At 39.8% G+C, this 20260-nt stretch overlaps 2 protein-coding genes across 4 annotated transcripts in view; one reads left to right on the forward strand and one right to left on the reverse strand.

The window, feature by feature from the left end:
* Positions 1 to 45: 45 nt before the first annotated feature.
* Positions 46 to 8773, forward strand: LOC141428272 (ATP-binding cassette sub-family F member 3). Its single transcript, XM_074088168.1, has 12 exons — positions 46 to 243; positions 450 to 555; positions 1587 to 1755; positions 2734 to 2948; positions 3315 to 3578; positions 4448 to 4648; positions 4938 to 5120; positions 5391 to 5564; positions 5923 to 6097; positions 6584 to 6764; positions 7392 to 7612; positions 8475 to 8773. The coding sequence occupies exons 1-12, from the start codon at positions 171 to 173 to the stop codon at positions 8628 to 8630; spliced, it is 2118 nt and encodes a 705-aa protein (XP_073944269.1). The 5' UTR covers positions 46 to 170; the 3' UTR covers positions 8631 to 8773.
* Positions 8762 to 20260, reverse strand: part of Cen (cerebellar degeneration-related protein 2-like) — a 93902-nt gene continuing 82403 nt past the window's right edge. For all 3 annotated transcript variants that reach the window (XM_074088167.1, XM_074088166.1, XM_074088165.1), the window contains exons 2-6: positions 14833 to 14945; positions 13887 to 14035; positions 13178 to 13627; positions 12465 to 12639; positions 8762 to 10759 (exon numbers count right to left, since the gene is read on the reverse strand). In XM_074088167.1, the coding sequence (XP_073944268.1) occupies positions 9386 to 10759; positions 12465 to 12639; positions 13178 to 13627; positions 13887 to 14035; positions 14833 to 14945 (2261 nt within the window). In that variant the 3' untranslated portion in view covers positions 8762 to 9385. The remainder of the gene's footprint in view (positions 10760 to 12464; positions 12640 to 13177; positions 13628 to 13886; positions 14036 to 14832; positions 14946 to 20260) is intronic.

Genomic DNA, 20260 nt, shown 5'->3' on the forward strand with positions numbered 1-20260 from the left:
GGACCGCACGACACGAACTGCGAGTTTCGAGTTTCGTAGTAGCCCTGCTGAGTGAGAGTGAGAATCTGACGTGACATCGGTTCGTTCGTGCATTTAGGTTTTTTTTATAAATAAATGTTAAATGCAATAATTATATTCTTGGTTACTACCAAATATTGATTCAATCGAAAATGGCCAGTTGTGGTGATTTTCTCAAGAGGCAGTTCCCGTTAATAGATGAAGAATCGAAGAAATATGTTGAGGGTGTGTATTCTTGAGGTTATGGCGACTGCTGTTACTTTTTGTGCAACGACGTGTAAAAATGAAGATGTAATTGTACCTTCTTAAAGTTGAAGATCTTCACAAGGATTATTTGTTTAAGTATTTCATTCATAGTGCACTGATTATCCTGTGATGACGGTTTGAGTTTGAACTGTCACAAAATTAATTTATTCATTTAATGTTTCTAGATATCCTGGACAATAGTGCTGGAGAGTTTGAGGATACGGAGGAGGTGTACGAAGCTGTTGGCGAAGTGCTTCAAGGAATATCTGAAAAATCAGAAGATGACATCAGGTAAAAGTTGATCAAACTAATGTACTTATGCTTACAATGTACATACACTTACAATTGGAAAATTAAGTACCTATAGTATTTTTGTCAATACAATTGTGGTATTCAACATTGCATAAAGTTGCAACTAATTGTTGTAATAAAATGTTTATTTAATATCACAAGTAGGTAGATTTCAAATAAATTAACAACTTTGTAATGGAACCGGTTGCAATTCATATGCATGTTTAATTTGTATAATTCAAAAATGTTGCTGTGCAAATGGTGACCAGTGGCGTAGCTAGGTTGTCAAGTGCCCCGGTGCATAGAGAAAGAATTGGGGCCCTCATCCCCTCTTTCCACGTACATAGCTTGAATTTATATTCTTCAAAATTATAGATAGGAATAAAAATAGGATGCAGTGAGTTGAACTTATCCCTCATAGGCTCGAGGCTCGAGCCTGCTCACAATATTTTTTTCCTGTCTTTCTTTTATGCTCCTCTCTTTTTGAAAGGCCTTTTGATGGCCTCTCGAGCTCTGGGGCCCTGGTGCATTGCACCTACTGGCCCTACGATAGCTGCACCACTGATGGTGACCTTGATAGCACTAATAGGTTTCCAGATAAAAATAATAAGACTTACAGTGTGAACCTAAACACCTTGGCGAAATTAATTATTAAAAGCAAGGATTTTTTTTGGTAGCTTAAAATTATAGACATTCTATCATATATTACATATATTTTTTTTTTATTAATTATCATACGAAATAGTACATTAGTACCACTATTATTTTGTTATTATGATGGTCAGGTTAAAGGGGAGGGGGGGGATTATTTGTATTTTTTTTGAAAAAAGAGAGATCAATGTGTAATTCAAAATTGCCAGTAATAATCAAATGGGAGTAGAGAAAAAAAGACTGATCTGCTAATGTCCATAACATCGATCTAGAAAGAAACCCCTCAATCAATCCCTGTAATCCCTCAGCAGAGAAATAGGTTGCGGTATGGACTTTCCTGTATAGTCTTCTTTGCTATATGTTCTGCATACTATTTCCAGAGATATCTGCGAACAGCTCCTTCATATGCTGCAGCCAGGGTCAACGAAAAACAGCAATGGCCCCAGGAAAGTATTGGATGCCCCCATACACCTTGCCTCCATGACAACGCAACAAGACGCCCCGGAAGACCTAAAGAGTATATGGCTGCAGACTAGGGATGATAATTTGGTACGTAACTTATTCAGGGATTACTTTTATTATATACTCGGGCACAAAATTTGGCCCACTATATATAAAAAAAAAACTTATTTCTGCATACATTTAAGGGCCAGATTTTTTGCCGCTAAGTATAGTTTGTGGACGAAATACTCTTACTTATCCATGACCTCTACAATGCAAGGGCTGCAAATGATTGTGTGGAGTTGTGGAGTTGCTAGATTTTTTTTAATTAAATAATTTTCTATATTAAGTTAGGTTAGTAAAAAGCTTTATATGAAAGAGTAAGAAACTCGGATTTGAAAATATCCAAATATGTCACTGGCAGAAGATGCTTCTAAGCTAGATTTAGGGGCTGTTCCACCATCCATTGATTAGTGTTAACTGGTGGTTAGGTGTGATGCCATCTCTATTTGTTTTGTTCGAATATACGGAGACGGCATCACATTTAACCGTCCATTAACGCTAATCAATGGACGGTGAAACAGCCCCTTAGTCTCATTTACATATCCATGCGAAACCGGGCTGTGCTGTTAGTATAAAAATTGGTATGGTGCACATGAACTTCTATATTGCATATTCATGCGATATATATGTATTTACTTAGTAATGTTAAGGAGAGGTTACAAGCTAAAAGACCATTGCCTATTACCTAATGCAGGGCTTCCAAACTTATTTCTACTGTGACACCGTTGGGACTTTGCCATTTTTTTACAACACCCCCCAAAAATACCTAGCAATTTTAGTACTAGCCTAGTAACAGGTTATCACAAAAACACTTTGAACATTTATAATTTTCATTACAATATAAGAACGAAATCAAAATGTATGTCAAAATGCGCACGGCGCTCATTCGACTCGGTCCCATCGACACGTGACGCCCCTGGAACAATGTCTGTCGCGATGCCCCAGGGCGTCGGCACGCACAGTTTGGGAAGCCTTGACCTAATGTATTATTTCCAAGGTATGACATCATCATTTTTATTTTAGAAAGTAGACGCAAGAAAATTAGAGAAAGCAGAAGCAAAATTACAACAAAAGCAGCAAAAGCAGAAAGAAGGGAAGGCACCAGTGTCAGCTCCTGTTTTGCAGACCGCCACTGCCTCACAGGTCACATCCAAAAAGGACAGCAAACTCGAAGCTAAAGGCACAAATAGGACACAGGATATTAGGATAGAGAACTTTGACATTGCTTATGGTGATAGGTGAGTAGTATTTGCTTGTTTGTAGTTTACGCTTTTTATTTTCTAGGTAGGATCGCAAAGATAGTTTATGTTATGTATATGTATGTACAATGTACATTATCTATATGAATGCCTTTGAAATGACTGAGGCCCACATGATTAGATAATCATATTAATACTAATCAAAATAAATTGTTTGTTATCACATAACTAATTAAGGATCCAAAGAGTAATAATAGACAAGTTTAGATAACACATTGTTTATATTTTTGTTTTATATAACTTTATTGCACCATAGACAAGATTTTAACACCGGTTTTAGGGGCATTGTGTATGAGTGTAAATTTATGATATACGCCACTTTTAACTTGCACATTTGCTTTTCAGAGTATTATTACAAGGAGCGGATCTCATACTAGCTTTTGGAAGGCGTTATGGCCTCGTAGGTCGGAACGGTCTCGGCAAGACAACAGTCTTACGAATGATCTCAGCAAAACAATTGAAAATACCGTCGCACATCTCCATCTTGCACGTAGAACAGGAGGTGGTAGGGGACGACACAATAGCACTACAGAGTGTACTGGAATGCGATACTGTAAGAGAGAAACTGCTAAAGAGAGAGAAGGATATCACAGCGGCTATTAATAATGGGTAAATCAATTTATTAATTTAATTATAAATAAAAAACAACCTAAAAGTAGGTAGTTGCCGTTAATGAGCTAATAGAGTCTAGTTGCATTGACACTTATTCATTAAAGATGAGATTGTAAATATCGACTCCTTTCAAAGAATGCTTTGTATAAAAATTAAACCAATTAAATCCACACAATAGAACTGATAGAACTTTAAGCATTAGCAACTTAGCAATGTAGTTTGCCCATTTATCCAACATCAAACCAGACTTTCAGGTGCCACAAACGCACATGTGTGTTCAAATGCCTCCAAAATGAAGACAGTGACACAGTGCGATAATCACGAAATTACATATTGATGTTCTAATCCCACTATTATTATAAATGCGAAAGTTTGTATGTGTGGGTGTGCTAAAGTGGCTAAACGGATTTGAATGAAATTTGGTAAGAAGATAGCTGAACATCTAGAATAACACATACGCTACTTTTTATCCCGATATTCCCACGAGACCGGGATAAAATCGCGAAATCTCATCTGCTGGGAATAGAGTTCAACAAAAATAAAGAGCCCGAAATAATGTTTGGAATATAGTAAACTCTCAGAATTTCAATTCAACTGCTGGATCTAATAATTTACGCGAGTAAACATAAATCAAATATAATTATTGTCACTGATAAATTAAGGGGTTATTTCACCATCCATTGATTAGCGTTAACCGACGGTTAAACGTAATGCCGTCTCCGTCTATTTGAACAAAACAAACAGAGACGGCATCACACCTAACCGCCAATTAACACTAATCAATGGATGGTGAAACAGCCCCTTAGTGTAACATTTCATGAAGTTATCCATGTATCTCACTCACATATATAATTCAACATCCACAGATCAACAGACACAGCACTATCCGCGGAACTGACGGAGATCTACGCGCAACTAGAAGCGATTGAGGCGGACAAAGCGCCCGCGCGTGCGTCCATCATACTTAGCGGTCTCGGATTTACTCCGGAGATGCAAGCGAAAGCGACCAAGACATTCTCCGGAGGGTGGAGAATGAGACTGGCTCTTGCGAGGGCGCTGTTCTCTAAGTAAGTTCTTATTTTTCAAGTAACTCCTAACATAAATTACCTAGGGTTTAACTGTAGAATGGAGAAGAATATGATCCTAGTTCCTAGTTCTGACAAAATGATGGTGAAGTTCAACAATCGATTTATCTCCTTATTGCTTATTATTTTGGCCTGCTGACTAGACGCGGCGGTAATCACGGAGCGCGGAGTTTTATATTTGAGAAACAACAGACCAACGATGATGGAACAATCATGCCGCCATTAAAACGTTTTTGGTTATTTAAACTATTCCTATTTTAAATTTTTCCAGACCAGACTTATTACTGCTCGACGAGCCTACCAACATGTTGGACATAAAGGCCATCATCTGGCTCGAGAACTACCTTCAAAACTGGCCAACCACCCTCCTTGTCGTGTCTCACGACAGAAATTTCCTGGACACAGTGCCCACAGACATCTTACATTTGCACTCACAGAGGATAGATCCTTACAGGTATGTAATTACAATTGATTAATTTCCCACCAATGGCTCTGAATGGTCCTAAATAAGTGAAAGGGTCTAAATGCACCAGAAAAAGCCAATTTATACTTAGATGGTCATTGCAAAAAGTGGTAATTTTAAGGAGTGGTCATTTTAAGGGGTGGTCATTTCAAGAAGTGGTATTTTCTCGTTGTGGTCGTCGACCTTGCGGTCGGCTTTAGCTTTCGGTCTTTACACTAGTGACTAGTCGGTACATCTCTAGTATTTTTCCGAATGTCTCAGGGGCAACTACGAGCAGTTCCACAAGACAAAGACAGAGAAGCACAAGAACCAGCAGCGCGAGTGGGAGGCGCAGCAACAACACCGCGCGCACACGCAAGAGTTCATCGACCGCTTCCGGTACAACGCCAACCGGGCTTCCTCCGTGCAGAGCAAGATCAAGATGCTAGACAAACTGTGAGTACAGTCAGGCGCGGCTTACTCCGCGATTAGGTTTTCCGCTACAAGTAGATGCCGGGCGCCACTCCGGAGTGGCCTATTCAGCGGTTGCCTCGCACTGCCACGGATTGCCCTCGTGACGCGCTTGCACTTATTTTATTTACGCATTTAAGAAGTCTACCAATAAAGCGACTAGATTTTGGACTACGCTGCAGCAACGCATGCTAAAACGTGGTAGTATAGATGAATAATCAAACGAAAAGGCAAAGTCAAAAGTTAATATTTTGACTGACTTTGAATAGGTCGAGATAATTTAGTCAAATGCACAGATTTTCTTTTGTAAATTGAACACTAACAATCTCACCCTTCCCTACAGCCCAGAGCTCAGGCCAGTGGAGAAGGAGATAGAAGTGGTCCTCCGATTTCCGGAGACGGAGCCCCTCTCTCCCCCCATCCTGCAGTTAAACGAAGTTGGCTTCTACTACTCAAAGGACAAGGTCATCTTCACAAACGTCAACCTTGGCGCTACGCTGGAATCTAGGATATGTATTGTAAGTGCTAAATTGCTTTACTTAATTATTTTTAAATCAGTCTTAAAATGATCTGCAACAATCTGTTAAATTATTACTAGTACCTAATGCTGAGTCAATATTCACTTCCTCCATCTTTAAAATGATTGTTGAAAGAATATATGATTTGTACCTCTTCAATACAATTTACTTAGTTAATTGCATGAATCCATTGTAAAGTGACTCATGCATTTATTGCCATCCGATATTAATTAGTGTCAGAACGTGAGAAAACGTGGACAAAGCGTAAATGACGCAGATGATTTTACTACCTTTTTTTTTAAATTAACTTCACTTCGTCTATGTGTTTCTTTGCTTGTCAGTGATAGATTCGATGAAAGTTGATACACAGCAAAGAGATATAACCATGATACACAGTATAACTCTTATGACAACACTTTTGTTAGTATTGGTGGGGCGGTACTAACGGTGTTTGGATGCATTACCATTTGTTGCAATATTTTTCAGGTGGGTGATAATGGTGCGGGCAAAACGACCTTACTGAAGATAATAATGGGCATCCTTTCGCCGACCAGCGGAGACCGCAATGTACACAGAGGACTCAAATTCGGTTACTTCTCGCAGCATCATGTCGATCAGCTAGAAATGAACGTTAATTCCGTTGAGCTGCTACAGAAGAGTTATCCAGGTAGGCTACTATACCTACTAGTTATCTCAAATATGGCATTTGACTGTTTTTTATTTATTTTATAAATCAAAGCTTGTCAATGTGTGTGAACGAGGGGAAAAGCAATTTTTAAGCTATCTTTACGTATAAAGAGTTGTAAAGGCTTTAAGTAGTTTAAGTAGTTTCATAACTTATACAAGATGTTTTCAAAATAAGCGGGAAGCCAGATGGTTATTTTAATTTGGCTGGAATTGTCTAAAGTAGGCACCTATTTTCATCGGAATTTTTGATTTAAAACGTAGTCACGCCTTTGACGTGCTATACTATCGCTCAATGTTTTTACAAACGTCAAAAACAATAAAAAAAAAACCTGAAAATCCTTATCATGTGTCTTCAGTCAAACTGACCTGCTAAAATATCCCAGATTAATTTTAAAACATTCCATCATCATCATCATCATCATATCAGCCATAGGACGTCTACTTGACTGTTGGACATAGGCCTCCAGTTGCTATGGTTAGAAGCGGCCTGCATCCACCATGAACCCGGGGCTTTAACCAGGACATAAATCCATCTCGTTAGTGGACGTCCTACGCAACGTTTAAAACATTACTGTAATAATTTCTTTATACTTACTCCATTACCCAGGTAAAACGATAGAAGAATACAGACGTCAGCTCGGCAGCTTCGGTGTCAGCGGTGACCTAGCGCTCCAAACCATTGCCAGCCTCTCCGGAGGGCAGAAGTCACGAGTGGCATTCGCTATCATGTGCATGGGGAACCCTAACTTCTTGGTGCTCGACGAGCCTACCAATCACTTGGATATAGAGACCATTGAAGCGTTAGGCAAAGGGATTAATAAGTATACGGTGAGTTGGCACAAATGCAGTTGCTACGTTTGTTATAAATCAAAGTTTATGGTGAACAGATGCCTACACGCATTGGCGTACATTGGGTCAGTTCCAGGGTAGATAGCGCTAGTTTGCGCAGCAGCAGCGCGCTGCCAGCCCCCCCCCCCCCTTCCCCCAGCACAATAGGAGGCAGCTCAAGGCGCTGCCTATCCTGAAATTAACCCAATGCACGCCTATGGCCTCCAGTCTACGTGGTAACTGCTTATAGTCGGCCGAGTCCCAGGGCGCATTTAATCGGAGATCGGGACTGGGGCTTGCTAATTTGCATTAGGAGGGGGGACTCGGCTTAGACTTTAACTGAACATAGTAGGTACGTCAAATTCGCTGTCAAATATCACTTTGACAATTCGAGTAGCATCCGGTAGTTCTGTAGCCGTGTATTCAGCCGTGTTGAATCTAAAATACAATACAGTATTTTAAAGATGTTTATTAGATTTGAAGGCTACAGTTTTTTTATAAACAGCTGTCAATTGTATCTTTCTACCATCCTTTACATCCTTGTAAAATAAACTCCACGATATGCTCCTGTCGTAAAGTTCTAAGTATACTACGATTTCAGAAGGTTACTTTCTCGAATAGTAGCTACGACCAATAATCGTCAAGGTTTCAAAGCGCGTATATGAACGCGCATGTGATCATTATTTTAGGTACAATCAAGTGTAAAAATTAACTTATTCACCTTTTGTGTACACTTACTTTAAAATATGTTTATAGTGGTTCGAATTTTTTATGCACTTACCCGTGACCCGCGATTTCGGCAGACTAAATTTCGTGTTACAATCTAATGCAAGGTTTAATGACATAAAATTATGTATTGCAGGGCGGTGTGATCCTAGTTTCCCACGACGAGCGGTTAATACGAATGGTGTGCAAAGAGCTATGGATCTGCGGCAACGGCTCAGTCTCCAGCATAGAAGGCGGCTTCGACGAGTACAGAAAGATCGTCGAGAAAGAACTCGAAGCCCAGAACAAGTAACAACACACCAACCATTCGCTATCTAGCGACTGTATAAAGTATGCATAAATTATATTGTAATATACTTGTAGCGTTTCATTATTTATTACGCTTTATGTTATTTATACAGGCGGACGAAAATGAAAAGCTGATTATATTATTAATGTTTTTTTTATTTATACCTTCCAACCTCTTGTCTTCATTAAATACTTTAGCATACGTTCCATACAAACCTTGAGTACTCTCAAATATCCATGGCAATAAAAATATAATTAACTTAACGCAAATAATATTTACAAAACATTAATCGAATACATAATATACAATTATAATAGTGACTAATATAGCAACAGAATCAGAGTTAAATTTCGAAACTTTAGAAATGGCGAATTTATTCCAAATGCAATACTCAATTCGAGTCATTTTCAACTTTGTTACACATAAATGCAAGGGCGTTTGTTGCGTACAAGGTCGTACTGTTGAGGATATCGGAGGGCAGTACTATTTCATTAATACGTTACGGAATCATAGCGAATCATACTGACAGAGGCAGGTATTATATTATTATCGAGGTATACGAATGATATACCGGTTTATATTATGGCAATTTTAGATTTTGAATACAAGTTAGGTACGAATAATAAAATAACACTAGCAGATCACAAACAATATTCTTAAATTAAATGTCCAGTTGGCAAAGACAAATGGCGTTTGGATCACTCGGCTCCTACTCTAGAGTAAGAGGGGTCGATGTAATAAAATTTAAAACAAATAATTTACTGATGCTTCTTTCGCCGCGGTTTGGTTTTGTCCGCGTTCCTAAGAACTTCCGCGTAGGAGAGCTCTAGTTTGCGCAGTTTGTGGATCTCTTGGGACGCGGTGCTCTGTTTGATGTCCCAGGAGTCAGTCTCTGCGTTCCATCCCTGGTAGATCTTGCCAGTACGGCCGCTGGCGCTAGGAGTTGGCGAGTTAATGCTGCGGTTATAAAACTGTAGGGTCGAACCGTTCCAGTCGGACGCACCCTCATTTGACCGCACCAGCGGACTCACTTCTATTGGCCGATAGTCTCTTCGTTTTTTACTTGACGACTTCTGGTAGGTGATCTTCGGTGGCGACGGGAACACCGGCGAATCGGCGCCCTGCCGCTCCTGGCTCTGCTTTCTATTGCGATGTCGGGACTTCTTTCTAGTGGCCGCTATGTACTCCAGAGGTTGACGCACGAGAGGAGTCAGGACGCGCTCCTTTTCTTTCTCCTTCTCGGTCGTCTTCTCTTTGTCCTTTTCGGGCTCCCTCTTTTCTTTCGGTCTTACGGCAGGAGTCTCTTCCACCGGTTTATTCTCTTTGTTGTTTTCGACTTCCGTCTTCTTAACTGGTTCGGGAGCTGGTCGCTCTTTTGGTTTGAGCGTGGGCGTATCTGGAGCAGTGATATCGGACACTGGAATTGACTGTTCAGACATTGCAGAAGAAAGTACGCTTTGAGTGTCATCGGTGAAGGTGCCTGGTGGCTCTTCGTTGGCGGGCGTGACCGGTGGGACCTTTCCGGCCGCGGTGTCATCTAATAGCGGCAGTTGCTCGCCCTCGTCTTTGTTCTCGGCCGCTTTTTTGAGGATGGTGAATATTTCTTTGAAAAGTTCACGGTATTCAGGACGATTGCGGAAGCGGCTGTCCATGGGACTGACATCGTCGTAGATGCTGAAGCGATAGTCTTCTCCATCTGCGATGGTGCAGAGGAAGGAGCCAGGTCGTTCCCGCTCCGTTTGCGTGGCTTTGTTGCTGGTCTCATCGGAGAAGCCGGAGCTGGAAGTCTCAGCTTCGGAGAAGTCAGGGGTTTGGATGAACTTCTTGCGTGACACCGTTTCTGGTTTCTTCTGGTTATCCTTCTGGGCCTCCTCGCCGTGGCCGCTCTCCTCGTCGGTGTCTTTGACGCTGAACTGGCTGAAGTCACCGGAGGTCTGCAGCTCGTCCTGCAGCGAGATGGGTCCAGAAGTCTGCGCGGGCAGCGTATTGGGTTTGTTCTTGCGGATATTCTTCACCTGCGATAGTTGCACTTCGAGCAGAGCTTCGTATTTCTGCACTAGCTCTCGGTAGGGGTTGTCGTGACCATCTTCTTTGTTCGCCCATATGCCTTGCAGCAGCTTTTCCTTGGCATTCTGAAGCATAAATGTGAATATTGATGATTTTGTAAAAGAAGACGGTAATTTAATTCTTTAGAAAGTAAAATTTTGATGATGATTGTTATTGCATCCTCGATGTACGTATTACAAATTTGATATTTGTTTTATAAAATGTGTGTTACTGAAATGATAATCGGTTTCTATGATAATTAAGTAATTAATTATGTAATATTCTGATGGAATAGATGAAGAAAAAAGCACCTCTATTAACGTATAGTATGAAAAATATGCTATGTTCAACGTAACATTGTATAGGATGCAGTATTTTAACATGAATGAATAGGTAAATGATGTCTTGATGATAAGTACTTTAGAACTCTAAGATGATTAGTCAAACATACACCCATTACTCCACACAAAAATTAGACACATTACAATAGTGACAATTGATTTAAATCAACTTTTTTATCGGAATGTGCATTAAAGTTTATAGAAGTTGTTATTTTGTTTATTAGTGTTAGTTATTATAAACATGCTTGATTCGGAAGACTGAAATCAACTGTCGTGCGGTTTACCCAATACTGATGTCTAGACCCCGGATTTTTGTGGCAATGACGTCACAATAGGGTTGTTTGGGGAGTAAATGGAACGGTGTTAATTAATAGGGCTGTGTAAATGATGATGATGATAATGTCTGTGTGAGAATGGTCCCAAAGATCATCTCACCGTCCAAAAACATCTACGTGCAAAAAACACCAACAACAAGTGAGTGGACACAAAAACCAGAACGGGTTACACTTAAACCTAACGAAATTTTTGATTTGTTGTAATTACTTGTAATGGATTTTTTATGTAGGTATTAAATTTTAATTTAAAGAAAGAAAGAAAGAAAATCGTTTATTCGTGACAACATGGGAAGATGGGTAAAAATAAAAACAAAATACAATAAACATCACGTAATGGTCCCAAATCAACAATCTGCCGGTCTCCTTTGGGACCATCTTAACACACATCATAATCTTCATCATCATCATTTACACAGCCGTATTAATTAACACCGTTCCATTTACTCCCCAAACTACCCTACTGTGACGTTTGCGACAAAAATCCGGGGTCTACGGATGTCACAATTACCTTCACCAATTCATTAGCGTGCTCTGATCGCTTACACTAGTAACGTGTCAGTAATGGACGTACCTTCGACTACATACGATAAATCCAAAGAAAACTACTGCAAATGCGCTTCATAATGCATATGCAAAGCGTGAGCAACAACATCAGGGGCAGTTGGAAAAGCTTTGTCGCCTAGAAACGAGTGAAACATTCACATGAGATTTTAAAGGGAAATGACTTGACTTATGTATGACTCGCATGCGAGTACTAAAATGTGCGACAGCTACTTAGTGATCTGTATTTGAATATTCTAGTCGTGTAGCTCCACGAACACGAAACTAATTTCAAATGAGATTTGCAAATGTCCTATTACCTATTTCTTGGTTCTTATGATTGGTAGAATGATTAGTCCAGCGTGAGTTAGTACTGTTAATTACTTGCAAATATTTTCACAGTGGTGCAGTTAGATTTACGATTAATTAATGCAAAGATTTTAAGACTATACAGAAAGTTAATGGGACAGAAAGTTATTCACAAAACAAGAACAGGTTTTAGACAAGATAAAGACAGCTATACACATAAGGAAATAAATAAGTACTTGTACATGAATCTTTATACAGATACTTACATCAAACTTGATAAGTTTTGTTGTGACGAGCTCATCTCTTGGGCTGTCTTGGATGGAGGGACTGAGGATAAGAGAGCTGATGGCACTTCTGTCATCGTCATCACCATCTAGCATGGAAGACATGTCGTCTCCGCGCTCCACGCCCCTTAGACATCGGATGCATAGTTGACCTTGTCTGCAACGGAGTAGGGTAGTGAAGGAAAGGCAAAAACGTTATAGAATATTATAACGTCACAATCACAAAACATAAGGCGACCCCTGGGTTATATTAAAATAATGCGACTGGGTTTGCTAACTATCAGGGCTTTGATTTTGTTCCTTAAATATGTATAAAGACATGGCTTCAATTAAATCCTCACAAATGTTATATTTTGTACAGTGAACTACAAATAGATTAAAATTACAAAAATATGTATACTGTATTGACTTAACATTAAAGTCGTGCCCACATTATTTATTAACTTAGGCCGTTCGTACAATATCTTTGTAGTTGACTGTACACGACTGCAGCGGAGCTCCAGGGTAGAGTTGTTTTGTACCGTCATATAAGTAGGTACTATTATGCGAATGTCCAGTTCTAAAGCGTTTTAGATGATTTGAAAAGTAAGTGAGGTATTTTCTTTGGAGCGCGAGTGTTATAGCTGCATTTTCCGTGGTTGGATTTGCTTTTTAAACTTACGAACTTGTTTACCAAAACGTGTCTTATGTCTTACCTGACTTCTTCTAAGATCGCGAATTCCTCATGCATCGATTTGGGCTCATCGTCTTTCTGATTCCAATTTCGTAACTGCTCCTGTAGCCTGTTATTCTCTTGGACCATAGACGCCAGCTGTTCCTCGAGCTCCGTGACTCTCCGTTGTTCCTGGGCAAACGCTACCTTACTTTCTCGTAACTCGTCGCTTATCCTGAGCAGATCCTCATCCTCTTTAGTCAGTTCTGGGAGAGGTGCGATTGTCTTTAATGGCGTGCTCGTCACGTCGAGTTTTTTCGTGTTCGGAGTGATGGATTCGGCCGGCTTGACTTCCTTCTCTTTGGGTTTCTCAGTGCTCTCTGGTTTCCGTTCAGCGCGTCGCCTTGCGATTTCTAACTGCGCTTTCAAGTCGTCAACAGTCTTTTGCAGATCCTCGCATTTGCCCTCCAGCGTTTCAATGTTTGAGCACAAACTGGAATAAGAGGAAGTAGGCGTGAGTAATGTTACTTCTCTAAGCTGACGTTAATGCGGTGCGAGATTAATGTTCCGACGCATTCATACATAATTATGAGAAATATGTTTAAGAGTGATTCCGTATTCAACGCATAAAAAGTTAAACATGAGGTTCGTGCAACTAGATTCGAGTTTATTTTAAGCGTTGTGATGTTTACGGCGTTGGTTTTAAGGTGTGTATTTGTTTGGTTTGGTTGTGTGGATAGCAATCAACTCACGTTTTAATGTGTTTCTTGTCGGCAGCATGGTCGACGGCTAATCTGTGGTTGGCGCGCTCCAAGTCTTGGATGCTAACTTCGAGTTGCTCGTAGATTCTCAGTCTTGAGTCGTTAACTTCGCGCAGTGCGACTGTTTGTTTTGTTAAGTACTGAAATCAATTAACAACAACAATTAACAACATTTTAGTACCTTACCTAACCTACTGAGTACTGATATATTCGTAAACTTAATAACCGTTATACCTAAGAACAATGATATTTAGAACTGGGTATCTACGTAAGTAACCTATGTGTAGAAGTCAAAAAGAATAAGAAGTCTTTACTAATAGTTATTGCTTGGAAAAGTGAACGTGACTAAGGGTTTCTTATATAGGTATCATCTAAGTATATAGATTATGAATTTGCTCGATATATTCTTAGGTATGTTGTTAAGATTCTAAATGTTGCGCTGGGAGGTACCTACTACGATTAAAGTCATAAATCATAAGTGCAAGTAGTTCGCCTCAGTAACTTAAAAAAATGTTTATAAATCTTCGGAAATAGATAGCATTTGGCGACAAAAAAATCAAAAAGTTATTTGAAAATACATCTCACATCTGCGTTCGAGATAATAATTATGCCAGCGGCACTGGGAGAAGTTCCGAAAACGCATATAAGTATGCGTCGGTAGTAGTGAATGCGTTAAGAGCACGTAAAACAATTTCATCACCTGTACCTAGTGCCGAACATTTCTCGAATAGAATCGCGGAACGGCAAGTGCAACGTAGGACGTCCACCGATAAACGGATGACCTGGTTAAAGCCGCGGGCTTACGATGGATGCAGGCCGTTTCCAATTCGAAGCAACTGTAGGTCTATGGAGGATAGGCCTATGTCCAACAGTGGACGTCCTACGGCTGATATGATTTTCTATGTGTTTAGCAATCATTGAAAAAGATTTTATTTACTTCGATTTCTTGCGTCTGATCTTCGATGACATTCTGGTGCTGGCGCAGCGCTGTCTCAAGTTCCTTGTTCCTCTCCAACAGTGTCTTGCCAAGTTCCGCCGCTAGCTGCAGATCTGTAACAACCGAGGCAATATTTGAATTTTGAAGTCACCCAGTCGCAGTTATTTAGGTAAATCGAATCGCCATAAGCACGGTGAGAGCGACGCTAACGCGGCGGTGAAAGACGGCAGGCTGAGACAAATAATTGTATTGGAATCAGCGTTACGGCAGTGTTGCAAAATTGATGGAAATGTCGTCTGAACAGAACAACAGAACTGTGTTTGCTGCTAGCCATTAATTTTAGTCAATTATTCACATGTAACTTTCTATTTAGTCCTCTGTCCTCTACTTCAGATTTTCAAACAAAAAGGTACCACGCGTAGGCAATAATTATGAAGTTAAACTTAAGAACTGAATTGTCCAAAAATGGAATCATTCCAAGGAACTACCTATTGAAATAAAAGATCCTAATAATACTTCGCACAGATTCCGATAGAAGGTTCTCATTTAGCGGTAGATATAAACTGCTCTACCCCAGGGCACAGCCATCGCTCTAGGCGCCAAATGGCAAGGGGCGCCATTTTCCAGTTTACATTGCAAGATCAAATGATAATGGCGCCTTTTGAGAGGCGCAGAAGAGGTGAAGGAAGACTATCTCGCTCTACGACCTAGATAGGGCTAGAGCCAGCGCTGGATACAAAACCAAAATGTTGGAAAATGGTTTAATATTTGCCACCTCACCAACACCTCGTTTTACTACCTTGGCAACACCGCAGCTACCGAAGCTTAGCGTTGCGACAACTCAGATGGAGCACGGATAATTCCCCGCCGGCTAGCGCAACGAGATATTTACTGCTGACTCACAGCACACCGTCACGTGCAATGACGTCGACGTCATTTCATAACGATGCACATTGCTGGCTTCGACCCACCCCGCTTACCTACCACCAAAACCAGCCGCGTAACGTTGCGTGCATGTCGATAATAACTCATGTGAAAGGCGTTCTTTACTTTAGTCTAACCTTGGCGGTGGAGAACAAAGCCATTAACTCCTATTTACGTTCTGGCAGTTAAATTGGGGTCAATGAAAAGGATTGCTTGATGAAAGTGTAGACTTTTGAGGCGTAATTTGCCAACGTCGGAGCGTGCGGACGTAATAGTAAGAAAGCTTCAATGTGACGGTTAAACCAAGGTGCCAGCATCTTGTTTTGCAGCATGTTGGGAACCCATGTTTGAAACATCAGCCTGAGCCCGTTGCCAGCTTATACGTGTAGATAATTATTTTATTTGTGTTGTCGTGTTTTGTTTTCTGTGGCAATTTACCTACATAACGTCGTATCATTCGATTTCGACTGTACCAACATGAGACAGTTTTACGAACGGATATTAGGTAAGTTCGTATAAGGAAATATTTTTCGCTCTAAAAATCAGCTATTTCCACTTTATGACAGCATGTTGGATGCGCCTAAAATTTGTAATTTGAAGTCGTTTAGATTCTTAACGTCTAATTAATTTTAATTCTACCTCGGACCACACGCATTATGCCTCAGTGCACTACGTAACAGTCAGCGCTTTGAAATGTACAATGCCTAAACTAAACATATGCATACAATAGAATAGAGTTTGTTTATTTTGAAATTGCCGTTTATAAGGAATGTGGTGTAGCTGCTAGACTCAGAAAATGCTGTCACAAGTCAGAAAGCAGTTGATTCATCACAGAACCTGTATATAATTAATGTCATAGTTAATGATTTATTCATTAATTTATTCATTTTATTTATTGCGACCATGTTCATATATAATCCTTTCCTCCTCACAATACAATCCTTTTTTTCCTTTGCCTATGTTAGTATTTTTTTTCTAGAACAGACTTTTTCTTCTGTTATCTGACGCGGTTTACACGGAGCGAAATGGACGCCTATTGAAAAATAGTTCGAGCAGCGAATATTTATTTATGAACAAATGTGACTTTTCCATAAGCGCTGATAGGCTTATAAAAAGACACGTGAGAGGGTTTCGACTTAAGTAAAATAAACTTTAGATATTGAATTAGTCAGGTACTCCGTTTGTTACTCTGAGACCACACGTCACGTGTAAGACAACTATGTCTGTACAACTCCTCTGTCCAATGTCCTCATGCAAAGCCACTTTTTGTTTAGCTTTAGTTCATACACAAAGACCCCTGCAAAGTAAGGTTTGATTAAAAAATATGAATACGAGTATTTATTGGTTCCGTATAAGTGGTGTTAATCAAAATAACACATGCGGGATCTACCAGAAGAGTTTACTACGATGGTGCGAAGCTGAGACTCGACCAAAAGCACAAGTTGACATCCACAGCTCGACCCACTCTCCTTGCAATAGATATATGTAATTGGGTGGATTGTGCAGGACTTAATCTGGCTTAAAAATTTGCTAACCAATCGTTTAACACTTCCATGCAGGTTAGGTACTTACCTATTTATTACACTGTTGCACGCACGTAATTATTGGTTATAAAATTGGTATTTTATGTGTCTGTCTATTGCAGCCGTAACCAAACGGGTTTCAAATGTTATACCACAAACACATCAACACAAAGTGCATGAAAACTAAATCGTTATGCATATCTTGTCAGGAAACAGACGTTTTTCTTTGCTGATAAGCAGACAACTTTTTATCGATTAACAGCGCGTGTGAAAGGAAAGCTTTTAGGTATTATAATCGCCATCATTATCATATCATACTAAAGACGTCCACTTCTGGACATAGGTCTTCCCCAATAAAGTTTTCCACGACGATGGTGGTCGACCGTGAGACAATAAGTAGCCTAAAGTCGAGTTTAGACTTGCAAGAATAATCGTGCCAGTTGCATTACATTGCGAGGCCGTAAAGCCAACAAGTTTGTAGTGGTCAATCGAGCATCGCAATGTAATGCAACTTGCACGATTTTTCTTGCAAGTCTAAACTCGGCCTAGCACTCATGTGACAGTAATAAGTGGTGAAATCGATGACGACGACGTTGCTTCCAAAGTTAAGACAATAGGTAAGGCATTGGTTTGTACCCCAGAGCCCCAGCAGCTAAGAGAGTGTTGGACATACGTAAAATTTTTCTTAACTGATCCAGCTTTGATCGATTCTTATTTATTGCAATTGCATTTGACATGGCTTGGTATATTATTATTTTCTATCACGTTTAAAGAGGATTATTATACAACCCAACCGCGATATTGTACTAAAATCTGCGAACGTAACTTTCAAATAAGTCTTTGTTGTTACACACAATGCCTCAATTTCTATCGCTATCGCCTGTAACATAACGGATGGAGGTTAGTATGATAACTTTCTCGCACGACGTTCTCAGGCGCGGCTGATCTAACGATTCTGATGCGCAAGCGTGTAATAACACCCTTTTCTCTGTAATTTGTTATACTACTGAATTTTTTTAAATATGCCAGTTGAAGTGGCAGAGGAGAGGGAGAAAAGTTCTCGAGTGGGGACCGCGAACCGGAAGACGAAGCGTTGACACTTGACAGGCCTCCCACTAGGTGGACTGAAGACATCGTGAGAATTGCGGGCAACCGGTGGATGCAAGTGGCGAGTTGTAGTTCATTGTGGCGTTCTACGGGGGAGGGCTTTGTTCAGCAGTGGACGTCTTCTGGCTGATGATAATGATGATGATGACTGAATTTTTGGGTTTACATTGCCAACGCTTGGAAGCCATGGGCCGCAGTTGGGCTGCTACTGAACGATTTAGATGTAGACGATTAAATTATAACCTAACCAACAAAAAGTTGGAAAACCCCGACTTTGTCACTTCAAAGTTCAATATCTCAAAAACGGCTGAACCGATGTCTAAGAACCATTGCTAGAAAATCTGCTTTCAATTGAAAAAAAAATCGCATTCAAATCGGTCGACCCGTTTAAGAGCTACGGTGCCACAGACAGACAGACAGACACACACACAGACACACATAGCGGTCAAACTTATAACACCCCTCTTTTTGCGTCGGGGGTTAATTAAAATGGGAAATGATGGCCTGCGGCAGCGCCTCGCATTATCGGGCTATTGTGAATTGAAAAACTCGGTAGACTTGTTTCAAATAAAAAAAAGGCTTGTACCTAGTTATAGTAAATGAGACATATACTTTTTAACCCGATTGTCCTAAGAATGTAATAGAACTTAAGAGGTAGGACTACTTTTTGAAATGATAATACACACAACGCTTTTTACTGCGCGCACCGTTGTAGAGTCGTAATAACCACTCACGTGCTTTGATATAGATTCTAGACTCATTACTACTTACTTACTCTAGGCTTGTTAAATAGTAACACTACGCAATTTTTCAGTCCATGCAAAATATCAGCGCATTTATCGCTGTACTCATAGTGGCTCATTATTTCTTTCGGCATTAACAATTTAAAAACAGATGAACATCGGTTTCTCATTTTGTAACCTTTATAGTATTGTTTTTAGTGCCACTTTCGTATGACAAGTATGTGATGTGATAAGGTCAATGGCCTCGGCGACTGGTGTGCACAATAAACGATCTCTGACCTATGAGAGATTACAAAATGAGCATTAAATGTATGAAAAAATGTTTCATGACCATAAATGAAACTTAATGAAAGTTAAAGTTATTTCATTTAGGTAGCTGGGTTCCTAAAACAATTTTTAATCGCGGTACGTTAGCGTAAATTTATAATTATCGTAAGTTTTTATATTCGTGACTTGAGTCAAAGTGCGTGAAAAATAACGCAAAAATATGGTATTTTATCTTATGTGTACAGTTGTACACCTTACGCGACCTTACTGTTATTTAAACACATTTTCAAAGCATATACTTAAATAAAAGTAGAAATATGTTGTATGTAACATAATTCCCAGCGTTAAGCTACAAAAGGTTACCTAGTTAAGTAAACAAACCTGGACGATAATAAGATGAAATAACCTGGACTTAATTAACCGACTTCAAAAAAGGAGGAGGTTCTATGTTCCAATGTTTGTATTTTTTTTATGTATGTTCGCCGATTACTCAGTCAATTGCGGACCGATTTTCAAAATTATTTTTTTATTCGAAAGGGTATTCTTCTGAGGTGGTCCCATAGTCACCAAGTCAAGATCTGATGATGCGATCCTAGGGAAATCGAGGGCAAACCTCAAATTTTATAGGCACACCTATGGCGATTTTGGCATTTTTAGCATTAAGATGAGCATTTACATTCAGAAAGTATCATTTGGTAAACTGGACCTGATGAAGAAGACCGTAGATGACCAATGGAACTGGCCAAATCTAAGTAGGTAATGCTCGCTCGTCTATAAACGATCATTATTAATATACCTAGATAAGCGACTAAGAAGCAGCTTTAAGTTAATGATTCTTTCGAACTGATCTGATGGTGAAGCCGG

Source organism: Choristoneura fumiferana, chromosome 5 (assembly GCF_025370935.1).
Source record: "Choristoneura fumiferana chromosome 5, NRCan_CFum_1, whole genome shotgun sequence".
NCBI classification, from domain to species: domain Eukaryota; kingdom Metazoa; phylum Arthropoda; class Insecta; order Lepidoptera; family Tortricidae; genus Choristoneura; species Choristoneura fumiferana.